At 32.0% G+C, this 20,795-nt stretch overlaps 1 protein-coding gene across 3 annotated transcripts; it reads left to right on the forward strand.

Moving 5' to 3' along the window:
* Positions 1-6,384: 6,384 nt before the first annotated feature.
* Positions 6,385-20,412, forward strand: LOC125838835 (putative uncharacterized protein YDL057W). 3 transcript variants are annotated; one of them, XM_049517862.1, is made up of 7 exons: positions 6,385-6,466; positions 7,785-7,903; positions 8,721-8,803; positions 9,464-9,585; positions 10,976-11,140; positions 19,565-19,658; positions 19,871-20,412. In XM_049517862.1, exons 1-7 carry the CDS (start codon positions 6,433-6,435, stop codon positions 20,115-20,117), a joined length of 864 nt encoding a protein of 287 aa, XP_049373819.1. In that variant the 5' UTR covers positions 6,385-6,432; the 3' UTR covers positions 20,118-20,412. The 3 variants fall into 3 exon arrangements, with proteins under 3 accessions (XP_049373819.1, XP_049373821.1, XP_049373820.1); XM_049517863.1 differs by having other exon boundaries at positions 6,430-6,466; positions 7,785-7,926; XM_049517864.1 differs by lacking the exons at positions 19,565-19,658; positions 19,871-20,412 and adding an exon at positions 19,346-19,381 and having other exon boundaries at positions 6,391-6,466.
* The last annotated feature ends 383 nt before the right edge of the window (positions 20,413-20,795 follow it).

Genomic DNA, 20,795 nt, shown 5'->3' on the forward strand with positions numbered 1-20,795 from the left:
AACTTTTTCTTAGCAGCGAACTGGGACATAGTTCAAAGAGGAATATCAAACTCTTAGGACACGAGTTGAGGAACGACTTCACCACAATCAAACCACATCCCTATCCTAAGGCATGTGGGTATTTCTTGGGACTTAATAGTTTCAATTTCGCCTTCGGTGAAAATTTCAACTCTCACCGGAGGCAAATTTTCAAATTCGAGTGACACTATACCTAGAGTTATGGAAGTTATGTCCATGTAAATTCTTACATATGGGTGTGAAGGGTCCCACATTCATATTTGAGATGTTTGCAAGCCTCTTTTCCACGCTCAATTAATTTGTCAGTCATCCTTAAGCTAAAGGTCATTTCCAAATAAGAGATTTCCTTCTCAACCGATTAAGTCGAACTACAAGCAGTCTGATTCCCAAAGTTTAGGGATATGTAGGCGGACATAATGTTGAAAACTCGACTGTACTCCAACAAACCTCACTTTATCTTGTTCCTGAGCTTTTCGATGTCTCCATACTTCAACATCGAAATGACTTTTGCATTATTTCAAAATTGTGCGTTAAATCAAGCATCTTTCGAACTACAAGTGGCCTGAATTCTCATGCAGCCTGAGATATGTAGGAAACCCAATACCAGGGTCCGGCCATAGTTCCTCAAAAAAATTTTTTATACCATTTACCTTTCCGAAGAGATGAATTGGTGGACGGACAAAATTGGATTCGTCAATTTCGTTTGCCTCGAATCTCTTTCATCGATCCTAAGCAAACGAGGGGCAGTTGTTGACACCCAATTTTGACCCTCCACAATTTAATTAATTTTCAAGCTTCTTCAATTTCAAACAATTTGAAATAATTGTTTTCGAAAATCAAAAATACTTTCGAAATTATTTTCAAGGCAATTTTTTGCCATTTCCGTATAAAATATATATTAGATTCATATATCTACTACTTTTAATAGAGATTAGGAAAAATGGTTTTACCAAAAAATAGTGTTTTAATTGAATGTGCATTTTATTTCCCTAAAAATTGACTAATTCATGAGTTAATTGATATAGTCGATCTTTTATTTCAAAATAATTATTTTATCTTGTTAACTTAAGAAGCTCGATTAACTAATTTTAATTTGCATCGAACTGCATTCTTCGAATTTAATTTCTTGATGAAATACATTTATTTGGGTCCAAATTTTAGGCCCAATTTTCCAATAAACCGGCCCACACCCTTAATTATTCAACAATTTTCCTAATCCTCCTATACATCACGCGCCCACACATTTTTCCCCCCAAAAAGAACACACATAACTCCCCCTACGCGCCCCTCATCCCACTTCTTTCTTTCTTCTTCTTCTTCTTCAGCAAAAGCAACTCGAACCCAACCTTAAATCCTCGATTCACCGCCTCAATTTCCCATTTTCTCTTTCGACTCGTACAGCTAAGCGTGCTTGGCACGAGCTCAAGGACAATCTTCTAGCAATTTTGTCCCCTCAATTGCGATTTCGTTAAAAAAATGGTACGAATTCGTACATTAACCAGTTGGCAATCTTATCTGCTAAGTATTTTGGACTTTTTCATTATTCCCACATCGTTTTCCCCCTCAAATTCGACCCAGAAGCTGCCCTATAAATACCCTTCTTTTGCTTACTATTCGAGGACGGATTTTTGGAGACCAAAGAGTACCCTAAAAATTTTGGGAATTCTTGGTTCCATAGTTTAAAATTTGTGGCTTCTTGTGGTCACTTAAGTTTAAAGAGGTAGTGGAATCGCTTTCGTCAAACTGGGCGTCCGGTTCGCTGCCCACAACCAGGTAATCTTCTTGCTTTTTCTTCAGTCTTTTCTTTCTGTTGTATTATAGAATTGTTATCTGTCTTAGTATTGTTAATCATCTTTTAGATTCAATGTGATTAGTTAAAATAAGGGTGATGTTTATGTAGTTGGCACCAAAAGTTTTCATTATCCTGATCTCTTAGTTAAGTCAATTTTTGAATTAGTTTATTAAATAGTTTGTTGCTCTGTTGATGGCTGTTTTCTTATAATTTAGAGATGTGAATGTGATTCTAGTTATTGTTAATCTTATTCGACTTCGAAATCCATGTTATATAGTTGTAGTTTTCTACCTTAATTTGTTGTCTTTTGTATTAGATTTTTACCTATGTTTTTATCAAAAACTGGTTTCCTTAACCTGTCTTATAAGCGTTGATTTGGATAATTATCGATTGTTATTTTAAAATAAGGTCTTGTTCGTAATATGAATTTAAGATGATTTTGTCCAAATGGTGAATGTTAAGCAATCTTTAGTTTGTTCATTTGTTGGGACCGGCTTCTAGCTCTCTCTGTCATGTTAGCATTAATTCTGCATATTTTCTATCTTGTGTAGAATCAACTCAGTTATATTTTAACTTGTATAATGTGATTTTATTTTATTTTTTTATTGCTTTTTCCTAATTCTTTATAAAGTTTGTTAATATGTTATTGCCTCAATTTTAAGGTTAATGCTTTTTATTTTTTTTTAAAATAAAAATTTATGCAAGTTCTTTAGGAATATGTTAAGTATGTGGCTGCTTGTCTTTAGCGTTGTAATGTTGTTCCCTCTCGTGTATGATTGTCGGTTTCCTCCCTTCACTCTGCCCTTTTTGAGTGCATATAATTGGAGATATAATTTGTATATTCTTCCCCATCTAGTTGCCTGGTCTAAAGATGCTATGTCGAATTTGTTGGCTCTTAAATTGTTCACTTATTGTGTTGCTGAAGTCTGTCTTTGTTTTGCCAAAAACTGATTATTATTATTATTTTTTAAAATATGTCTATCTTGTTAGAAATCAAATATTGTTAGTAACATGGATAGGTTTTCTTTCAAGTTTTCTTTGGTTGTATCCCTTTAAAATCTTAGTTGTAGGACAACTATTAATTTTTATCGCTTGAAGTTTGTTCACTGATGATAATCTCCTAGAATTAAAATTTAGTTGTGATTAATGGAAACAACTATGTGGTCAGCTAATCTCCTACTTATTTGATCTTTACTAAGGTTGAATATGTAGTTAAGGTTTGTTGTTCATACATGCTTTATTGATTTCACTTGCCTTGTGACTAATTCCAACATGTTAAGACAGTAGCTCTTTGGTAATAATGAGTTTGTTGTTTAAATTGTGGTGAAGGACAAATTGTTGAATTGATTATCTTTGAGTTTTGTATCTTAACTTATTAAAGAATTTGTTCGTTTACTAATCCTTTTTTCCTCATTTTCTTTGCATGAATTCACCCGTTTGAGTCCATTCAGACTTTCCATTCCCTCGCATTCTCTTCTTTTCAAGTCAAACCTCCGTCAAGTTACGAAAGGAAAGCTAGTATATTGGGTTGAGACCCAAAAACCAGCAGCAACAGTAGCTCTAAAGAGCTAAAATGAGGAGCAAAAATTTGGGTTAAAACCCATAACGGTCGAAGCAACAGTACAAAAATTTCAGCCCCCTAAAATGGTCGAGTGTGGGCTAGAAATTTCAGTTATTTAATTCACTATTTACTTTTATTTCCTTGTTATTATTATTTTTGCGAATGCTAACTCTTATTGACTTTTTCTTTAACTTCGATGAATCCTTGGGAGGTTTTTTAATGACTTTTTTTTTATCTCGTTACTCATTCATTTTTAAGTAGTCAAGTTTTCAAAACTCTTTCAAGATTAGGCAACTTAAGCTCTTAGACTAAGTTGAGAATTATCCATATTCTTTCATAGTTAGTAATTAGCTTTGAATCCATGTTTATGAGTTTGAATTAACTATTTGGTTCAAATTTTGACTAGGATAGAGTTGTTAAGTTTTCTTAAACTAAATTAGTTCTCCTTTAAAATAACTTAAGACTTTGTATGAATGACTTAAGGATTTTCTATATCCTTTCATAGTTGTTAAACAAGGTCCCTTGATCCATGTTGGTTAGTTTGAATTAATTGTATGACTCAAAACTTGACTATGGATAAAAGTTTCAAGTTATGATTATTTTTTGAGATTTTTACAAGCATCAAAAGATTTTTTATCTAAGTTTCAAACAAGATTTTTATAAGTAATTCTTTTATTTTATAAAATTAGCCAAACTTCTAAATTCGTCGATCAACCGTGTGTTAGCGAATTCTCTAAGATGCCTAAACCCTTCCTTAGAGAATTATTTGAACCCTTACCCGACTCTGGTTTTATTTAAAATATTACATTTCAAAAAAAAAATTCCTTTTAAAATGGTTTTCTTAATTTTTCCTAAAGAATTAAGTGGCGACTTCCAAATAACTCATTTTTCCAAAACTTAACAAAATTGCCACAAAGTTGCGAAATGGCTTCGAAACCTTAGTTTTCGAAAATCGGATCGTAACACGAGATACATCTAAAATATTATTGTGAATTCTTTTTGGCAACAACACTAAATGACATTATGCAGATCCTTTTATTAGCAATTTTGTTTTAATTTATTTTTTCATTTGATTTGATATTAAAAAAATACCAGTTGAAATATTTATTTCACATTGAATCTGCAAGAAATGGTGGCGACTTGAGACTTTTACTTTTAAATATGGGGAACAATACTCCAGTGTCATATGTGAAATTCAGAATCTTGATCACTTCAAATATCAAATTTCCCCGAAAGTTTGTTGATCTAATTACATTTTGACTTTACAGAAGGTGAAGATGATGTGAAATTAAGCTCCAACTTTGTTAAGTTGGTAAACGAGAAGGAGAGCAGATCATGACTCTTTGCAACACTATCCTAACTTTATTTCTTTTCAGCAAATAATGGTCTCAAGAAAATTAGTTTTTTTTGGGGGAGAGCTATTTCCAGCGGATAATGAAATTATGTGGGAAAAGTTTTACTGAGAGCAGTGTGACTTTCACATGTTTTTGTGTAAAATCCATTAATTATTTGACAAAAATTTTAACAAAAGGATGGAAGTGGTTAGGTTTTAAATATTTGGGATGTTTTCTGTTAAGAAGGATAATTTAAGGATGTAGTTTAAGTTGAGGGTATAGTTTAGGGATGATTTTAGCCAATTTTTTTCTTTTATGATTTGTAAATAGTGGACAATTATTGTTGGACAGATGAAGTATTTATTATGTCTCAATTTATGTGATATAAATAAAATTTCGAAAGTCAATTAATTTTTTTTTAATGATTTGTAAATATTTTAAGTTATTAATTATTATTATTTATAGCACTTTAATATAATTTTTAGATAATATATGTTACTCCTTCTATCCCAATTTATGTGGCATCGATTTAATTTAGAGAGTTATCAAATTTTGATGTCTTTTATATATGTTTTTTTAAATATATTTTAAGGAGTCAATTATCATGATTTATAATATTTTTTAAATATATAAAAAAAATAAAAAATAAGACAAACAAATTAAAACGAAGAATTTTTTTTTTGCAAATGTGTATGTAAGTGTGGAACCACATAGGTTAAGTTGTTAATTATTGTTATTTATAATTTTTACGTAATTTTAAATAATATATGTTACTTACCTTGTCCCAATATATGTATCACAAATAGAATTTCAATAGCCATTATGTTGTTAATAATTGAGATTTGAGATTTACAATACTTTTTATGTAGTTTCCAAATTAAATAATACATGCTACTTCTTTTGTCCCATTTTATGTGACACAAATAGATTAATTTTCTGAATCAATGAATTTTTTTATTAGCAATCAATTTTTTATATGTTTTTTAAAATATATTTTAAGTTGTCAATTATAATGATTTATAATATTTTTTCATATTTTTAAAATATATAAAAAAATTAAAAAATAAGACAAACAAATTAAAACGAAGATTTTTTTTTTGCAAATGTATATGTAAGTGTGGAACCATACAGGTGATCACCAATCATGTTGACCTTCACCTGTGTGGTTATCCACACTTATATACAAGTAAATAGATCTAATTACTAATGAGATATAGGTTAAGGGTCTTCCAAATTTAGTGAAGGGGGTGTAAACCTTTTTGAGAATGTTATCAAAAGTGAAAAATTAAGAAGTTTTATTTCAAATTCATGCAACTTTTTATATCCAATAGCAACATAAATTCTCAATGAAAGGGAAATTGTAGGTTATAAATGTTGAGTATATGACTAATCACGATTTCTTTTTATAAACTATGTTGAAGATCATATCATATATCATATATCATATATCATTTATAAAGAGAGGATATACAACTGATCTGTACGACCTCTTATTTCCACTTGTTGTATTTAGGGTCAAATTAATCTATTATCATAATATTTATTTCATATAATTAAGTTTGTTCGTAAAAAATTCTTAATAAATAAAAAATAATTTATTTTGTAATAGATTTTTTGAAGGATCATTTTGTGAAACATTATTATTTATATATCTGTCTTACAAGCATAAATCATAATGTAATCTCTTCCTTACTAGTAAACTTGGAGAGACCAAAAGCTTTGTTCAGATGGCTCCGTCCCCTTCAATCCCCAATCTGCAAGGTAAACACTTTACTATACAAAGGAACATAAATTGAATCTTTCAGATCATCAAGATTCAAAAAGAGTTCGTGTTTTGTGATTTTTCTGGGGTTTCTAATATTTTACTGAATTTGATCGTCTTTAAATTGTCTTTAAATTGGATTTTCCGAGGATAGAATTTTGGGTTTTTTCCATTGTTGTATTTGCTCCGTTTTTTTTTTTTATATATATATATATATGTAAAGCACTCGGTTCAGTTCCCACTATCAAGTTTTAGTATTGTATGGTGAAAATCGTAGCACCCAATTTGATTTCTATTGATAGTTTAACAACTGATAGTACTATGCCTCAATTCAAACACCGCAAAAGCTAGCTATTAAGGTGGGAGAACCCAACGCTATATAAGCCGCCCATAATCATGGTTTTGATTCTTCAAAAAAAAAAAGAATTTATATTTGTTGTATTATTGGCTGAAATTTCGCGTTGTATAGTTGTCATACAACCCAATAAAAGAAATATCTAGGTGGCCCTTTTTACACGGACAACTGCTGTATCAAATATGAAATGCCTAAAGAAATTTCTCTCCACTTATGTTTAGATGACCTAATGGTAATTGGATTGGATAGGCCATTGTGACTTGATAGTTCTGATTAATGTAGGTTCCAATCATTTTTAGTCATAAGGAAGAAAATATCAGCACTATATGCGAGCGTCATCTTTCCTTTCATTCACTAGTTGAGTACTTCCTCCTGTCAGATAGAAGCTGTTCAAAGGGTGCTTCGCTTCCAGCTCTTCTTGTTCGATACCGCTTCCCGTCCTTGTAAATATCATCTCTTACCACTCTTATGGATCAATCGGTCAACTGTAGGAAACTGGCAAATTGCTGTCAACTGGTATCGGTACAACCACGAATCTCTTGTTTTCTTTGTTTACAGCTGGCCTTTAAATAGGAGTTAAGCACAAGGCAATAAAAAGGAAGTCTTTTGCTATTTGATAATGTATTTAAGTTTCATCTTAGACCATCTTTAGGCATAACGTGATAATGATCTAACTGTAGACCTTTTTGAAAAAGAAAATAATAATATTGAAGTCTTGTACAGGAGTTCAATAGCAGTTAATGGATGTCAATCAATGATGCTGCAATTTTGATGACCTTTCAATTTTCTATGATGCTGTAGTATTGTGATTTGTGCAGGAGTTTTTATAGCGGTTAATGAATGTGAATCACGGATGCTGTAGTTTAGCTATGCTTGCAATTATCTATGTCCCATTGACTATGTTGGAGTGATGCCAATCTTTTGTTTTTATCACCCTTACTTTTTTTCTTTTTCTTCCATAGAGACTCGGCATAAGCGTGTGACAGTACATAACAGTCATGGTGAGAAACTGGTGGGTGTGCTACATGGAACAAATTCCCTTGAGCTTGTAGTTATCTGCCATGGTTTCAAATCATCGAAGGTTTGTCACAATAATTTGAACACGTAAGAATTACTTATATGGCGTATTCATATAATCATTTATCTGAATTTTGCTGCATGCTGTTCTGGGTTGATATATATTTTTCTTTATGAGAATTAGATATTCTTATAGAAAATATGGTTTATTGCTTTTGCTATGCAGCAACATTCAAGCTTAGCTTGAATTTGGTATTAAATTCTTTTAGGAACTTCTTTTTTCTATAACTGAGTGTAGCGATTGTGCTGAGAGAAACATTCTCTTGCTTCTATGTCTATCCTCCCCTCCCCCCAACCCAACTACCATACCCCAAGGAAAAACAAAGGAAGGTTTTTTACTTTTTCGCACTACCTGTAAGCTTTTAATAAAAATTAAATGGCTGTTTTAAATGTCTGAGTACTCTCATCATAACTTCCATCCTTCCTTGAAGAGCAAATAAAATGGCACCCTGAGAAATATGTGGTGTATCAGTGCATCTACTTGTCCTTGTATATGCCACTACTCTTATTGACTGCTGCATTATGTTTTACTATTGTTGAATCTAGTTTACTGACATGCTTCCTTTCTATCTAAAAAGATATTATTATTGCTTATTTACTTAGATAAAAATTCATTTAGGGATTCTTCTAGAGACTGGACATATGGGCAAAGGCCTAAATGGACTGAATATTTTGCTTTCTACTTTATTATGTGATTCAGTCCAGCAACATCCAACTCTTTGGCTGTTCAACTGCTTTTTCTCGTCTTATCGTACAATTTTTGGACATTGATTGTGATTGACTAATAATAATCTTCTTTATTAATTTTGCTTTAAATTCAGGATCGGATCCCCATGGTGAATCTTGCTGCTGCTTTTGAGAAAGAAGGAATCAGTGCCTTCCGCTTTGACTTTGCAGGAAATGGGTATGTTCAAGCACAAAAGCCAATATAGAAACCTCTAGGTTAGCAAATAAATGGAAAGGGAGTGCTGCTCCCAGTGAACTTTGTTCTTCTCTTACTCTTGATCTGTCAACTTAGATTTACTCAATGTAGAAATGGTTATTGGATTCTCTGCTTTTTGGAAAGTTGAGGAAAATCTACTAGGAGTACCTGTTCTTATAAACGTGCAAATTCTTTAGGTTATTGGGAGAACTAAATATATATGCATGTGGATTGCTGCTGCATATGCATATGGACCAAAAATACATTTATTTAACTTCGATACTTTGTTTTGTTCTCTTTTTTTTCCCCTTTTCACTTGCAAGTATTAGGAGCTCCTCGCATACTTGTCTTATATAGTGTTGTTTCATATACACTATATTGGTCTTGAAGTAGCTGTAGTTGATTCTTGTGACTTTAATGGACAATTTGCTGCTTCCAGCTTGTTAAATTGGAATCTTACAGATAGGGTGCTGTCAGATGGATCTTCTCTTCAAGTATTCTCAGGATTAAACTTGACTTACATTATGCATAGCATTATATTCTCTATATAGAGATGATAAATTTCTAATTTCTAAATATTATGAACACAGTAAAAAATAATTGAAACGAACTACTGAAAACTCACTTTATTTTTGGTGTCAGTGAAAGCGAAGGTTCCTTTCAGTATGGTAACTACCGCAGAGAAGCTGATGATCTTCGTGCCATAGTCGAGCACTTCCATAAGGAGAAGTGTTTCATAGCAGCAATAGTTGGTCATAGCAAAGGTATAGCCTTTGAAAGCCAACTTATGTCTGATCTTGGGAAGCTACACCGTGTTTCTCTTTTCCTTTCCCCGTTCCTAGTTCTGTTGTTAGGGGTGTGAATAGTGGTGTTTGGAGGATTACAGTACCACCATACTGGAACAGCACATGCAGTCTAACTAACAGATGTTTCTTGGACTAGTAGCAATGCTATTTTTTGCTGCTGCTTGATTTGAGTCATTGAGAGATAGAAGCTTTCTTGTCATTTACTGCTTATCATACTTGATGGTTTCACGAGGGGATTTTACATTTTGTCCTAGTGATTTATGTTAAATCTACTGCCATTTTTTCTGGTTTAGGGAGAAGGTGTAAGTTATTTTGCAGTGCATGAGGACTAAATGAATACCCTTTCTTTGTTAGTTGGTTAGTTTTTCTCATTAGGTCATCAATATTTTCCAGGATCGGGATTCATAAATATGTTAATAGATTCTTGATTTTTATCTTCCATTTTTGGGTGTGTTTTATGTCTATGTGACCCCCAATAAATTGTTGGGGGTTCTTGTAATGGTTCAGTACTTGAGGGATCATTAACAGTACCTTTTGCTGTTTTGCAAGCATAGGTGTGATTTGAAAATTTTGTGTCTTCAAACTCAAAAATGCACAAGTACCCCCCAACCTATGCCCGAAATATCAGAAACACACTTATACTATATTAAGGTCCTATTAACCCCCCGAACTTATTTTATAAATAATTTTCTACCCCTTTTCGGCCTACGTGGCACTATCAACCAGATAACTTGAAAAAATTGTCAACACGCGCTGGGCCCAGAAGATAGTACCACGTAGGCCGAAAAGGGGTAGAAAATTATTTATAAAATAAGTTCGGGGGTAATAGGACCTAAGTGTGTCTCTGAGATTTCGGGCATAGGTTAGCTTATTTTAAACATTGAAGAAGGGTTTTCTTTTTAAGTAAACAGTTCTGTTATAATCAAATTATGATTGCTAATTTAGAAATTTTGAGTTTACTTCTATGTTCATTTTAGATTTAACTTTAAAAAATAACAGTAAATGTTGACAACCTTCATGTTTTACCCCAACATTATATGGTCTTGCTAACCGTTGTTGTTTATGATGATATATTCTACTTAATTTCTTATCGGTAAGAGTTGCACAAATACTTTGAGTTGTCATGACAGTGATGTATTGATCTCACAGGAGTCTGGACACCGTCAAATTAACAAGGAAAGATAGTATCTTCTTGTGCTATAGTTTGCGTTGTATCCACTCTTCACATAATCAACACATACTGCAGCTCAGTTCAGTTTTAGTAACTATATCCAGCTTATTTATCTGCGAATCGTATCACCTCTAAAGTCTCTGCTGAAAGTGTATTTTTTTTGTGATTTACCTACAGGAGGAAATGCTGTGCTCTTGTATGCTTCAAACTATAAGGATGTACAAACTGTCATCAATATTTCTGGGCGCTTCAATCTTGAGAGAGGGATAGAGGGTCGCTTGGGCAGAGACTTCAAAGAAAAGATAAAGCATAATGGTTTTATTGATGTTAGAAATAGAAAAGGTATGCTTAATAGCCTTCTTTTCCTTTTGTGCTTCATAATCGACATATTTCTGTCCCATTTTCTGGTGAATGTCTTTGGTCTGGATCATTGGATGTTTCACACTTCTATCACTATGAAAAACTACTAAAAAACGACGGACAACATCGCTCCAAAAAAATACATCATTTGTGACACTGTCCGTCGTTTTTATTATTTTTTTTACAAAATGCAATGGACAGTGACTCTATGTCCATTGCTTTTTTTTGACGGATTTTTCCGTCAAATATGCATATAATTAATAATAATATATTTAATATGCGTAGAGACGTCCTCCGTCGTTTTTAATTAAAAAAAAAAAATTTAAATTAATAAATAACCACGCTATCCATTGTTTTTAATTAATTTTAATTTATCAATTATTTTTTAAAAATAGTGACGGACGGTATCTCTAAGTTTGTCGCTTTTTGGTCAAAATGTTTGGTCAAATATTTTAAAAAGCGACATATAGCGTCGCTTAGTTCGTTGCTTTTTGGTTTAAAAAAGTGAAGGACAAATGTCTGTCGCTTTTTTTAAAATATCTTTCGGACAAACAACAATTTCTCCATTTTTCTCAATCCCTCTTTCTCTCTCTTCGTTGTCTCTAAAAACCCCACCCTGCTACCACCCTGCCATCCCCGCCCCACCGCGCCGTCCCCGCCTCCCACAATCTCTCTCTCCTTAAGGTTAGGGTTTTAATTTTAGTTTTTTTCAATTTGAGTAATATTTGATTTGTTAGTTTATTGTATTTAGTTTGTTGAATTTGTGTTATTTGATTATTAGTTTGTATATTTGATTGTTAGTTAGTGAATGGATTTCTAATTTTGATTTTAGGGCTTTAGTTTTATTGGGGATTTTTGAATTGGATTGTGAATTGGGTATTTTTTGAGTTGATATTGAAGTGTTTTGAAGTTAAAAATTGAGTGTTTTGAATATATGATGTTTGAAAAGTTGAACTATTGAATATACTTGAATGTCATGAATATATTATTGAGTTGGAATTGATGAAGTGATTTTGAAGTTAGAGAAATTAGATAGGGAAAATGCATAAGTACCCCCACAACCTATGTCCGAAATCTCAGAGACACACTTATACTATACTAAGGTCCTATTACACCCCCGAACTTATTTTATAAATAATTTTCTACCCCTTTTCAGCCTACGTGGCACTATCTTTTGGGCTCAGCGCGTGTTGACAATGTTTTCAAGGATAGTGCCATGTAGGCCGAAAAGGGGTAGAAAATTATTTATAAAATAAGTTCGCAGGGATAATAGGACCTTAGTATAGTATAAGTGTGTCTCTGGGATTTCGGGCATAGGTTTGGGGGGGGGGGGTACTTAATGCATTTTTCCAAATTAGATATGAACTTGAATTACTACTTAGAATTTATAATTAATTAGGGAAAATGCATAAGTACCCCCAGCCTATGCCTGAAATCTCAGAGACACACCTAACCTTTACTAAGGTCCTATTACCCCCCCAAACTTATTTTATATGTAATATTCTACCCCTTTTTGGCCTATGTGGCACTATCTTGTGGGCCCAGCGCATGTTGACAATTTTTTCAAGGATAGTGCCACGTAGGCCGAAAAGGGGTAGAATATTATAGATAAATTAAGTTCAAGGGGGGGGGGGGTAATAGGATCTTAGTAAAGGTTAGGTGTGTCTCTGAGATTTCGGGCATAGGTTGAGGGGGTACTTATGCATTTTCCCAATTAATTATAACTTGAATTTATAAGAACTTGAATTTAATTAGAGCTTTGAACTTGAAATCTTGTTGACCTTAATTAACTAGAACTTAATTTGAACTTTGAAGTACTTGAAATCTTATTAACCTTAATATATTTGAACTAAATTAGAACTTTGAACTTAATTTATAGGGATAAGGCACAAGTACCCCCTTCAATTATACGCGAAATCTCAGCGACACACCTTAACTATACAGAAGTCCTATTACCCTCTGTATTATTTTAAAGTGTAAGAAACGCACCCTTCCGTGCTGAGGTAACACATATAGCGTGTTTACTCTCTTAGAGGCATGTGATATACGAAAAAGAGGTATTAAAATTTGTTTAATATGGATACATGTTCATTTTTAATTGGACATTTTTATAATTAATTAGTACAAATAATTAATTAACATTAAAACTTAAATTGATATCTTTTTAATTGAATTTCTTTTTTTTTTCTTTAAGAAATAGAGTCAAATTTTATAATTTTTTCACAACATATATAAATTATCGGAGAATTATTTTTAGTGTTTTTCATTAATTTGTATAGTATTGAGAGAATTTTTCTTTTCTTTTTCATTTTTTACTCAAATACATAACATGAAATTCACTAATGAGGATATTTTTTTTCGCATATTATGAATTTAATTTAGGCAACATATAAAGAGCACAATTTAAATTAGAGTTTTTTTTAAAAAAAATTAATAAATAAATAATTTAATTACCCTCCCCTCCTCAATTATCCATGTCATACCCCTACTCTACCTCTACCCCTAACCCCTACCCCCACCCCCGACCCTGCCCCTGTCACCGCCCCCACCCCCGCCCTCCACTTCAGTTCTCCAACAATATGGCATCCCACCCCTACCCCAACCCTAACTTCAATCCACTTCAGTTCTCTATCAAAACACCCCGCCTCCTTCTCTTCCCTTCTCACTTCAATCGGTCTTTCTTAACCCAAATTCAATCAGAAAAAAATAACTCTAATTTTAAATTATTTTCGAATTAGAGTTAAAAATTTAGGTAGTTCTTCAATGGAGATTTTGGACTATGGTTTATGAAATTTTATTTTTACTTATTTTGTTAGGTCATAAACTTCAATAAGATGTAAGAGATCTAGCATTTTAAAATTCAGATTTAATAGCTCGAGTGTTTGAGGATTGGAGTTATATTTTGTCGTGGATTTAAATGTCGGTGAAAAAATATATGGTTTGTGTTTTGATGTTTCGTGGTAAAAAGATGAAATTGATAGTAGATATTGAATCTGGTGGTAGTGAAGGGATAAATTTAGTGGTGGGTTATAAATCTGGTTTGTGTTTTGATGTTTCGTGGTAAAAAGATGAAATTGATAGTAGATATTGAATCTGGTGGTAGTGAAGGGATAAATTTGGTGGTGGGTTATAATTTTCATGGTGATTGCTGAGTTTTAATGGTCGAAATAAATGGATTTATTGGTTTTGGAGTGGGTGTTGATAGTGAAAAAGAAGGAATCAAATGACATGGATTTTTATTTTTATTTTAAAATCTGACTATTTATTGACGTGGCATTGACATAATGATGACTTGGAGGCAAGTGTAAGACATCTTCCATCATGTGAGTGACTATATAGGTTTTAGGCTGTGTTAAGGGTGTGTTTATTACACTTTAAAATAATCCAGGGGTAATAAGACTCATGTATAGTTAAGGTGTGTCGCTGAGATTTCGCGTATAGTTGAGGGGGTGCTTGTGCCTTTTCCCTAATTTATAATAACTTGAACTTAATTAGGATGATTAATTATTTGAAATCTTAAGCTTAAGTAGAATTTTTTTGGTTGGTATAAATTTTGAACTTTAGACTTTAGAACTAATTAATAAGAACTTAAAACTTCATGTTGTCATGAATTACTTGAACTTAATTAGATACTTTAGTTTTAGAATTTTTAACTTTAATTATACTTGAAATAGAGAATTTTGCACTTTAACTTAGAAAAATTAAACTTGAATGTGTCATGAACTTAGAACTTGATTACAACTTAAAACTAAATTATAACTTGCTTTTGTAAGAACTTTGAACTTGAAATTTATTATTAGGTTGTGAACTTTAGAAATCTTGATAAATGTAATCTTTATGAATTAATTAAGCTTGAACTTGAGATCTTGAAATGTGGTATTTATAAACTAATTAGGTATATAAATTAGCTAAATATATATTAATAAATATAATTATTAAATAATTATAAACATATATTAACAATATAAATTAGTTTAATCTAATTAAATTTAATTATAATTGAATATCTATATTTTTGTAGATGGTGTATAACATGCAATATGAAACTGGTGGTGTTTTGAAACCTGAGTTTATTGATGGTGTTAGAGGTTTATTGAACATACACTGACACATGATATTTTCAAGAATAATAGATTGGTTAGGTGTCCTTGTAGTGCATGTAGGTGCTTGAAGTTTTTTCATCTTGATACAATCATGGTTCATTTGTACCGTAATGGATTGAAGCCTAGATATTTTGTATGGGTTGATCATGAAGAAAGATGGATTGAATGGTATGTTTTATAATTCGATGCTCGTGGATGAATATAATATGCTTACACCACATGACCAAATTAGGGTTGAACATGATACAATTTATGAAATGATCAATGATGCTTTTGGGGTTCAAGATGGGATGAAACCCGAACAATATTTTGATGAAGCTCATAATGAAGAAGCAAGACGCTTCTATGATCAATTAGAAGAGTCTAGTCGTCCACTATGTGAAGGGATCCACATTCTGCCTTGTTAGTTGTGGTTAGATTAATTAATATTAAATCAGATTGGAGTGTTCTCAATACGGCTATGGACTCAATGGTTGATCTTTTGGGTGAACTAGTTAATCCGGAGTTTAACATACCTAAGACAAAATTTGGTTTTCAAGTTAGGATTGTCGTATGATAGAATTCATTGTTGTGTTAATGACTGTATGTTATTTTACTAGACTGATAGTGAATTAAAAAATTGTAAGTTTTGTGGACATGCTCATTATAAGAGGACTCCTGCTGGAAAGATGGTTCCAGTTAAGGTGATGCATTATTTACCTCTCAAATGGATACATCCATATTGTTCAACCCTAATTTGGCTATGTGGTGCAAACATATTATATTCATCCATGAGCATCGAATTATAAAACATACCATTCAATCCATCTCTTTATTAATGATCAATCCATACAAAATATCTAGGCTTTAATCCATTATAGTACGAATGAACCATGACTGTATCTGGATTAAAAAAATTCAAGTATTTATATGCACTACAAGGATACCTAACCAATCCATTATTCTTGAAAATATCAAGTGTCAGTGTATGTTCAATAACACCGTCAATAAACTCAGGTTTCCAACCACCATTAGTTTCATAATGCATGTTATACATCCACAAACAATGATCCAGGTACAAAAATATAGATATTCAATTATAAATTTTGATTAAACTAATTTATATTTATAATTACTTAATAATTATATTTATTATTACTTATATATATTTAGCTAATTTATATACCTAATTAGTTCATTAATACTACATTTCAAGATCTCCAAAGTTCAAGCTTAATTAATTCTTAAAGACTACATTTTTTCAAGACTTCTAAAGTTCACAACCTAATAATAAATTTCAAGTTCTTACAAATTCATGTTATAATTAAGTTCTAAGTTCATGACACATTCAAGTTTAATTTTTTTAAGTTAAAGTACAAAATTCTCTAGTACAAGTATAATTAAAATTAAAGTATCTAATTAAATTCATGACAACATGAAGTTCTAAGTTCTAATTAATTAGTTCAAAATTTATACCAACCAAAAATACTCTATTTAAACTTAAGATTTCAAATAATTAATCATCCTAATTAAGTTCAAATATATTAAGGTCAATAAGATTTCAAATACTTCACAGTTTAAGTTCTAATTAATTAAGGCCAATAAGATTTCAAGTTCAAAGTTCTAATTAAGTTCAAGTTCTTATAAATTTAAGTTATAATTCATTATAAGTTGTAATTCAAGTTCATATCTAACTTCAAAATCAACTCCAACTCAATGATACACAATTCACCATCTAATTAAAAAAAACCTCATGATATTCAAGTATATTCAATAGTTCAACTTTTCAAACATCTTATATTCAAAACACTTCAATTTCTAACTTCAAAACACTTCAATATCAACTCAAAAAAAATACCCAATTCACAATCTAATTCAAAAATCCCCAATTCAAACTTAAGTCCTAAAATCAAAATTAGAAATTCATTCACTAACTAACAATCAAATAACACAAATTCAACAAACTAAATAGAATAAACTAGCTAACAAATCAAATATTACTTAGTTAAAAAAAAAAACTAAAAGTGAAACTCTAACCTTAAAAAGGAGAGAGAGACCGTGGGAGGTGGGGTGGGTGCAGGGTGGGGGTCTTAGAGAGGAGAAGAGAGAAAAAGAGGGATTGAGAAAAATGGAGGAATTGCACGTCTGTCCCAAAGATAATTTTTAAAAAGCACTTTTTTTTCAAATGTTTGACCAAAAAGTGACAGATTAAGCGACGTTGTCCGTTGCTTTTTAAAAATATTTGACCAAAAAGTGACGGACTAAGAGATGTCGTCCATCGCTATTTATAAAAATAATTGATTAATTAAAAATGACGGACGACATGGTTATTTATTAATTTTAAAAATAATTATTTTTAATTAAAAACAACGGACGACATTGCTATTTATTAATTTTTAAAATAGTTATTTTTAATTAAAAGCGATGGACGGCGTCTATACTTATATTAAATAAATAATTATTAATTATGTATATATTTGGCGCAAAAATCCACCAAAAATAGCGACGGACATAGAGTCACTGTCCGTCGCTTTTTGTAAAAAAAATTAAAAAATAATAAAAACAATGGACAGCGTCGCAAATGACATCGTTTTTTGGAGCGACCTCATCTATAGCTTTTTGGTCTGTCTTTTTTAGCAATGTTTTAGTAGTGTCAGTGGATGATAGTAAATTAAACCACATAGGGAGGTAGTGGACATGGTTAGATGACTTGGTGTGGCTGGTTTAGTTGATGGAAATCATTTCGCTCTAGATCATATATAGTAATGTTATATTTTTAAAAAAATATTTGAATATAACTTTGTGAACCCATGTTCAAAGTATCATATAATAATACGATGATGATTGGGTGCACCTCTCTAAGTGAAAATAAAAATTTAAATCTTTTATCTATCTCGTATTTTTGAGTAACACCTCTCTAAGGGGTTATCAGTTACACTTTTGGTGTTTCAACTTTTTTTTTTTTTTTTTCTCTTTCAATTTTTCAAGTGTGTTACATTAAAAATTCCTAAAATTTTAGCACTGTAAAAATTTTATATAACTAAATGAAATGTGTGTTTTAAAATTTAAACTAATAGTATTATATATTTTGGACCTATAATTTTTAAAATTTAATTGTTCATATTAAGAACCAAAAAGTCAATTTGATCAAATTTATATTTAAGATGCATCTTGCCGAAATCTTGTATACGCCTCTGCAAGATATGGGTTGTAAATGTGAGGTACAACACAAGTGTGGTTCATGAGAATGACATAATGCTATGCTTCAAATAGATAAGTTCTGATGATTATAAGTCTGGAACTAAAGACTTACTAAATATGGAATGTGGCATTCTTTTCTAAACAAAACTCAAGCGGAATGTAAGACACATAAATTAAAAAGGTGGGAGCATAACAATATAAAAATCTAAAATATGTGCAAATATGTAGAGGCAAACACCTTAGTATAATGAAGAATCACACTCTAGTCACCGAGTCAGTTGCTTCAACGTAGGGTTATTATACTTCAAGCCTATGCCCCAACACATATGTTTCAGACATTGCTCTGCATCACCTATCGTGAATATGTCGCTTCATTCTAGCACATAATTATTTGATCCTATATTTAAATGATACCTGATGATCTGTAGCTTTCGTTCCCAAGGAATATACACATTCTTGCAGCAACTCCTTGCTTCCTTGTTTTTTTGTATGTTGTTGTCTTATTGAAGTTTATGTATTCTCAATTAACTCGAATTTTAACTTTGTAATTCACTTTAAATCTTTTGTTGTAATCCATATTTATTGTTAGGCTCCACAAAATAACTTTAAAAAGGAGTGTGTTTTGGTGGAAAAAAGGAAGAGCTTATTTTGAAGCTTTTATTATGAAATGAAAAAAGAGCAACAGTAAAATCCCTTTGTCATGTCTGGTATTGTCCATTTCGCACCTTCCCATGCTAGTGGGTTTTGCCACAGGTATGCCTTAGACTCTGGGCGAATCCATGTGCAAAATTCTGGGTACATCACTGCACCAAAAGAGGCATAAAGAAGATGAATTCTAGGTAAACCTTGTGCTGTTGATCCTATGCAATCTCTAATTTGTGGTTGCTTCCTCCACTATTCTTAGGCTGAGAGTGATCAGTTCTGTTTTCTATTCTGATACTCCTTAATGAAATTATCCTAGCACGCGACTGCATATAACACACCTGTGGGAGTAAAACAATGAGAAAATCTAATTCGACATACCCACAAAAGATGTGGTAACCCAAATTCCTACTTTCTTGATGGATTTTAAGATTGCCTTCAGTTGTTAATCCTACACAGTGTAATCTCTTGCTATTTGCAGGAAGGTTCGAGTATCGTGTCACTGAGGAAAGTTTGATGGACCGTCTAACAACTGATACTCGTGGATCATGTCAAAGTATCCCCAATAGCTGCAGGTCAGGAATTGATATTCTGATTAGAAGTTAGAACTAAGTGATTCTTAAGTTTTCACATCATGTCTACTGTATGAATACAACCTTTTCAACAGTTGGGCACTAATTTGTTTTCTGTGCCCATTGTGTGCACATCTCAGTATGAGGCTACTTTTGCTTGTGAATGGTTATTTGTTCATCAACTGTGTATTAAACCTCCTGGGTTAATATAATAGGGTGTTGACAGTCCATGGTTCAATGGACGAAATGGTGCCAGTTGAAGATGCTATGGAATTTGCCAAGAATGTGCCAAATCATAAATTACAAATTATTGAAGGAGCTGATCATGAATTCACTTTGCATCAAGATGAGTTGTCTTCAGTTGTGGTGGCTTTTGTGAAAGCAGGTTTAGGTGGAAACTACATGGCTATGCCATCTCAGTCATGCAAAAGAACAAGTGGATATATACCTTCACGATTTTGATCCAGTATCCTTATGTTGTGTACAAGTTAATTATTTACCAACAACATGAAGCAGACACCAAAACAGCTTGTAACTTTGTAAATGAGCATAGCCACTGTTGTAATCTCACTGCTAATTAAGTATTTGAAGGACCAAATGCCAAAACTCGGGGCATCACATGAAACTTATAGGTACTGCAGAAGATGGGGAAGAAAACAAGAAAAGGATATTATGGTAGTAATGGCGGTTGTTTTCTTCCCTATTTTTGCTGGGAAGAACCATCTTTCAACATTCTTTTAACTTCTGTACAATTTTATATCAAGCATGATGAACATTGATTTATACAAGTAGTGAAATGTTGAAATTGCTTTTGGTTCATTTTCTGGGGTGTTTCTAAGTTTCATAGCTGCACAGATTATGCGGAGGTTCATTTGCTTTGGCTTTATTGCCAGCAAACAATACAAGCAAAGACATCATCATAGGAGATGTCCTAATTATCTCAAGAGTTCAAATAATTTTCAACAAAGTTACATATGCTTCAACTTCTTTACTTGAATATTATGACTTAACAAGCCAATAAACCATTAATGTTATACAGTGTCCTCTTGAAGTATGGACCTTTTAGGAAACCTATCTTCAGTCACTATGCAAACAAAAATTCATCTGTCAAAATGAGGAGGATATCCGGGAACAGGTCTA

Source organism: Solanum verrucosum, unplaced genomic scaffold, assembly GCF_900185275.1.
Source record: "Solanum verrucosum unplaced genomic scaffold, falcon-dt-bn FXZP01000182.1, whole genome shotgun sequence".
Taxonomy (NCBI): domain Eukaryota; kingdom Viridiplantae; phylum Streptophyta; class Magnoliopsida; order Solanales; family Solanaceae; genus Solanum; species Solanum verrucosum.